The following is a 6,340-nucleotide window of genomic DNA, read 5'->3' as shown; positions in this document are numbered from 1 at the left end:
GAGTAAGGGGCGGCCGGCGGGCTTGCGGCAACCACATGTGACGACCCCGGGCTGGACTCTGTTTCGTCCACGGTGAAAGCCAATCCGGCGATCCACAGCGCGATGTTACAGTTGATGTATTTCCTCAGCGACCAGCACAGATCAGCTCCAGGCTCGTGACGTAGTCATGAGGGGGCGTGTTAGAACGAGCCGTTTTAGGTAGGCGCGGTTGACTCTTAACTTTTATAAAGAATATCTCTTTGGATTTGAGACTTTAGTCTTTGCAACTTTACAGATCTTCTTTATGCACCAAGAGCTTGTAACACTCCAAAGAGAAAGGAAAAATTGAAATCGCATCATATGACCCCTTTAAATTCTAAGTGTTTTTAATATATACTTTAAGTGAGTGGAAGACAAAGGTAATTTAAAAATAGAGGAAATTAGCATGTGCAATTAAATATTCAATATTGTTTAATTGTAAAAACAAAATCTCTAATATCCGCCAATAAACAATATGGTACAGAGATGTTGTGTTATTATGTTACAAATTTGTGAACTTGAAACTTTTAATAAGTAATAAAATGTGTATATTAAAAATACAATTACAAGCAAACTAGTAAATGGTCAATGTTCCTTTTACCTTTAACCTGTAAACTGTGTAAACATCACTATTTCTCAAACCCAAGGAGTGTCTTTGCTTCCTCTTTTCAGTAATATACCACACGCCACTAGTTTGGAAAGAGTGAAAGCCACATTTAATTAGTACACAAAGCAGACCACTGCTAGCCTCACTCATGTCTACTCTCTCTCTTCACACACACTCATCACTGACTTAATCCAGCTCACTAGTCTGTCCTGGCAGGCAAATATGTGATGGTGCCAGAACTGTGAGAGAAGAGTAGGAGAAGCTCCAGACATTCAATCTCTCTCTCAAACGCTTAGGAGGAGGAATGTGTGTGAATATCTGAGAGACTCTGTGTGAGCGATTCGGTGTGTGCGTGACTGTAATTAAAGTGCTGTTCTGCAGTTCTGCTTGTTCCTGTCTTCTGTTAGACTGATGCTTAATTAATGAGTGGTATTAATTAGAGAAAGAGAAGGAGAGAGAGAGAAGGAGACCGAAAGCAAATTTAAAGTGTGAGCGAATTAGAGAGATGGAATTTAACGGTGACCTAAAAGCTGTATTGGTTCGTGTGCACCTACTTGTTGACCCTCAGACAACATCAATCTACATTTGATTCAAGATGCAGATATATTATACAGGGCTAAGATTTAAAGGAACACTCCACTATTTTTGAAAATAGGCTCATTTTGATTCGAAAACGGTAAAACTCAACTGTTTAACTCTAGGGGAGTTGGAAAATGAGCCTATTTTCAAAAATAGTGTAGTGTTCCTTTAAGACAAGAACACATGCTTGTTAATGTGATTACCTGATTCTCCTTTCTGTTTCTTTGCTATTTGGACTGGACTTGACCCTTGTAGTTGGCATTACAAGTTAAAGGGATAGTTCACCCCAAAATAAAAATTATGTCATCATATATTCCCCTTCATGTCATTTCAGGTCTGCAAGACTTTCACTCTTTTTCAAAACACAAGAAGATATTTTGTGTTTGATTATTTCTTTTGTCTGTACATTGAAAGTCAATGAATGAAAGACATGCAGGTTTGAGATAATATGAGGGCAAGTAAATGATGACAGAATCTGTTTTTTCTTTTATTTGATCATGTTTCCAGTTAACAGTTATGTCATGAAATGGCACCTTGCAAATGATTTGTCCATAAGTCCTGCCATGAGTTCTTGTGTGGTGTACAATGAGCATGGAAAATGGATTAGATACCAAGCCAATAGATGCCATGCATGACAATCGGCAAGTTGATCTTCAAAGACCTTGATGCTCTTGTTTTTCGTGTTCGAAATGGTGTCAAGGAGATTAAGGCCTACAGAGCAGTAGTCAGCATCACAGGATGTGGCCATTAGAGGAAGATTTCACAACAGAATACTTCGAATGGTAGAAAAACTTCTTCAGCTGGCACACAGATTCGAGTTGACCTTCAAACACAAGCTTTCACCATCTATTGCCAACCCAATGAAAGGGTAATATGTTTGAAGACCCAGGTAGACACCACTGCTGAGAGAGGCGTAAGTGCAGGATAGTAGCCAAAACACGCCTGAACATGCCTTAACAGCAATCCTTCTGATGACCAAATCAGACCATTTTGGTACAGTACATCATTGCTATGTTTACTGACAACAAAATTAAGCTTTCAAAGAGGAGGAGAGTCAAACACAAGAGAGTTTCATTTATGTTTTGGATTGTTTTGTTGCCCTTGGCACTGTACATGTGCATGGTTTCAAGATGTCAGGCGAAGACTGAAAAATGTTGGAGAGCACTTTTGAAAGAAGTGTCAGAAACTTGGTATTGAGTGAAGGTCATGGGCCTTCCAGCACACGAAATAAATAATGGTTCTGAAGCAACCAGCAATGTGTTCAGATCGAAATCTCCCTGAAAACCTGTGAGAAAAGAAAACTGTGAGCAAGCAGTGCTGAAATCTGGGAGAATTAAAGCACAAGATCAGGCCAAACTGGCAATACAGTAATGTGGGAAGCTTATCCATGGCTCTGAACACTTGATTGCAGCAATTCCGTTTGTGCCACAGAATATTAAGTGTACGGAGAAAATGCTGTTTTGTTTTCTAGGTGGAAGAAATAATTATGTGCATCAAATGTAACGTTTCAGCAGCACTTGTAGTGAAATTTAGGATTGTGGAGACAAAATTCTTAGATTTTTTTAATTTAGCAGAAATGTGTGAGTTATTATGTGCAAGGGTGCATGTTTTATGTATATTTGTCTCAGTATCAGTGTCTTCAAGAATGCAAGTGTGGCAGCTTGTTCGGCACCATGTACTGTAGCACATGTTTTTGGTTCGCTCGCTCACTCTCTCTTTCTGCACTTTCTTTATCGTTGCCAGTTAGTAATAAAAACCATGTGGAGCAGACTGAGAGATGGAAAGAACTGTATTGTGTGTGTGAGAGTCCAGCCCCTGGACTTACTTGCATCACTACAATGTTTATCACGAATGAAGTGCAATTCTTGTAGGAATAGTTCGCCTAAAATGAAAATTTTGCCATCATATATTCACCCCGATCTCATTTCGATCCTGTACTATATTGTTCTAAAAGCAATATGAGAAGTTAGTCTGAATGTCAAGGCTGCTGTTTTCTATATGAAAGGTTTTATGCACACACACAAATATTATATCGCTTCAGAATAGACTTGGTATATAGCAATGTGTAGGCTGTATAGGATTTATGTATTAATTTATTTATTCATGCCGGTTATGCAGTATCCACTTTTATTCTGCCTAAGATCTCATTTTCGGTTTCACATAAGAATAAAAATAATAGAGGGTTGGAATGACATGGGAGTGAGTAAATTGTATAAATGAAAACTTTCCTTTTGTTACTCAAACTTTTTGCATGCACTTGTCTACTTTTCTTCATTTTTCAGGTTGCCATTTGAAAAATGTGTTTTTCACCCTATTTTACATATATTCTCTCATCCTTCCATCTCTTTCTTCAGGAACTCTATATCCCTCTGCATCCCCTTCCTCTCGTCTCTTTGATGCCCCCTGCTGCCATGTCCCAACTTCTCTGCATTTTAGCCTTTTCTCTGCAGGTTGTATTTTTTGTGTACCTCACCAATGTGTGTGGTGTTTTTATGTAGGTTCTTGTTAGTGAGAGCTGAATAATAAACTTGTTGAAACTTTTACTTTTTTATTTAGATGTTGCATTTTAAATTCTATTCTCTGTTCCATAATTGTTTACTGGCCCAGATTTTTAATCAACTACAATGTAGACATTTTTAAAATCATTTAATAATACATTTAATAATACTTTGCATCAAAATATGTGGAAATCTATAACCATGTCTATTAAAAACAGTGTTAGCAAGGTCTCATGACCAGTGTTGGGCAGTAACTAGTTACTAGTAACTTACTGTAATAATATTACTTTTTGCAGTAACTAGTAGTGTAACTAATTACTAATAAGATTTCAGTCATATTACAGTTACCATCCATAAAACAGCTTAGGAACTTTTGAAAGGAGTAACTAGTAATGAGTAATATATTACATTCTTTGAGTAACTAGCCCAACACTGCTCATGACACATCGCACAATAAAACTTAAATAATAAATTGCAGCAGGCAAACATTTATTCATCAAATACTGTTTTGAATTGAAGATTTAAACACATTTTACTTTGGACATTTCTCAACAGTTTTTAGAAGATGTCGGTTAATATCTTTTTTCTGTTAATTTGTAAATTCAGACTTTACCCAAAGGATTTTTTAGTGACTATTGATTCTGGATTATTGCAAGAGATCACAGATGTTAAACTGTGTTCAAGACTTTGCGTGCCTGTTATTTTTTACATTTTTCTACACTAAACGTTTACCTAAAATGCTTTAAATTGCCAAATATAAAGCATATAGAACAGTTGCCTATCCAGTGAGGCATATGTCGTATTGCCATAGTGAGGCCTGCAATCTATTGCATTGGAAAGGAAAACTATGTAACCATGGTTACCGTTCCACTCATATTCTATTGCCATGGTTACAACTGTTCTCTAACTGTATCGCAATAGTGACAAGTGTCCTTTCGTCCACAGGGATAACATAAAGCATGGCCACAGCAGCAGACATGGTAAGAACAACTGCAGTTATTTCAATAGCATTTTCAATTATGTTGTACAGTAATTGTTTGCATTCCTCAACAGTAAGTAAATATGAACATGTCTTTTTGTGTGTTTTGTCCCCTTTACCTTGGGAAATAACCTGTTGTCTGCACTTACAAAAACTGGGGATCCCAAGACTATGTGAAGCCTGATGGTCCAATTCATTCTGGCTAAGAATAACAGTGAGAGGAAAGAGATGAAACAACCTACCAGCTAAACTGGACCCAGCTCACAATTAAACTTAACACGGAACCATCACTGACACATATATATAAATACGAAGCTCCTGATCTGCAATTTTGGGGGTAATGAGCCGTCTGTCAGGTCGCCTGCGCTCTGGAGGTGTTCGTTTGACTTGTGAGGCACTGGCTGACAAGGACTGCAGTGATGATGAGGGCCCCTCTTTATGGAAGGGGGATGAAGAGCCTGGGGGCACATCTGTAGGACCCACTGACTCTAATCCAGCCAGCTCACTACATTACAGCTTTTATTCACCTCCCTCTTTAGCTAATGGTCTGCGGAACCATGAAGAGCAACTTCAACGTAGAGCAAGGAGACGTAGGCAGACAGATTATGTGGAGCAATTACACACACAAGAACAAATGCTCATTCAGCAAAACACACAACCACAGATGCACACAACACAACACTCACACTCACTCACACAGTCGAGCACACACCTGCAGCCTCATACCCACATTCCAATGGATACACATATGTGGATGGACACAAACATGCTAACACACAAGCGCACACAGAAAGGCATGTGCACGCCTACAGACACTAGCTCCTCCCTTATGGAGCAGGACCCTTCCCTGATTCCAGAGGACTTGTCTTTACCTTCCAAGACTGACACACATAATGTACATGTTCAGTCAGCCCCTTTGTTACACACCACCCTTTCCCCAAACAATTTGACACCTCCTCAATACAACCCTTCCACTTTACCCAAGGAGGAGACAGAACACAATTCAACATGTAAGCCAGAAATGGGTCACACCAGTGACCTTGACCACATTCATATAACAGGCCAAGCTAGTGTCATGACCTCTGTGGAGGCTGAAAGGAAGTATACCCTGCGGAGCTCTGGCCGGCCACGTTTCCCCTGCCATCTTCGGAAATCATCCCGTTTACGTAGAGCTGCTGAGGAAAACATGTTCAAAAGGGAAATGGACCAAAAAGATGAAGAAGAGGAGGAGAATAAAGTCTGGAGAACAGAGGACATAAGGCAGATGGAGGAGCTTCCCCCAGAGGTTTGTGAAGCTGCCTCATCATTTGAGGTTTTACCATCGTCAGCTATGCCAGCAGGTGTTACACTAAATCATAGCATGAGAATATCAGAAGGAGAGAGCATTGTTACTCACCACTCAGTTAGAGGGAGGCGACAGGGACGTTATTTAGGTGTGAGGAAGATTGTGGTAAAAGTAGCCAGAATACCTGTTCACTTGAGCCGACGACAGAAAAGCTACAAGATCTCATCCCTGGAGCCAGTGTGTGCTGGACCCCGTGGAGAAGGGGTCACAACAGGAGAGGGGCCTGAGGCGGGTGTGGGAGGTGAGCCAGGACCTAATGTTTCAAGAGAGCCCCCCGCACTACTCCGCATGAAGAACAATGGAAAGAGGGTGAT

The 6,340-nt window shown here is 39.9% G+C and overlaps 1 protein-coding gene across 1 annotated transcript in view; it reads left to right on the top strand.

Moving 5' to 3' along the window:
* The window catches only part of ahdc1 (AT hook, DNA binding motif, containing 1), a 31,785-nt gene that overhangs the window by 20,985 nt on the left and 4,460 nt on the right, over positions 1-6,340 (top strand). The window contains exons 3-4 of the mRNA XM_016497691.1: positions 4,648-4,682; positions 4,850-6,334. Coding sequence (XP_016353177.1) covers positions 5,022-6,334 — 1,313 coding nt within the window. The 5' untranslated portion in view covers positions 4,648-4,682; positions 4,850-5,021. The remainder of the gene's footprint in view (positions 1-4,647; positions 4,683-4,849; positions 6,335-6,340) is intronic.

Source organism: Sinocyclocheilus anshuiensis, unplaced genomic scaffold (assembly GCF_001515605.1).
Source record: "Sinocyclocheilus anshuiensis isolate Anshui unplaced genomic scaffold, SAMN03320099.WGS_v1.1 scaffold1396, whole genome shotgun sequence".
Classification (NCBI taxonomy): Eukaryota; Metazoa; Chordata; class Actinopteri; order Cypriniformes; family Cyprinidae; genus Sinocyclocheilus; species Sinocyclocheilus anshuiensis.
The sequence above is the reverse complement of the archived record's forward strand: the minus strand, read 5'-3'. Positions and strand labels throughout refer to the sequence as shown.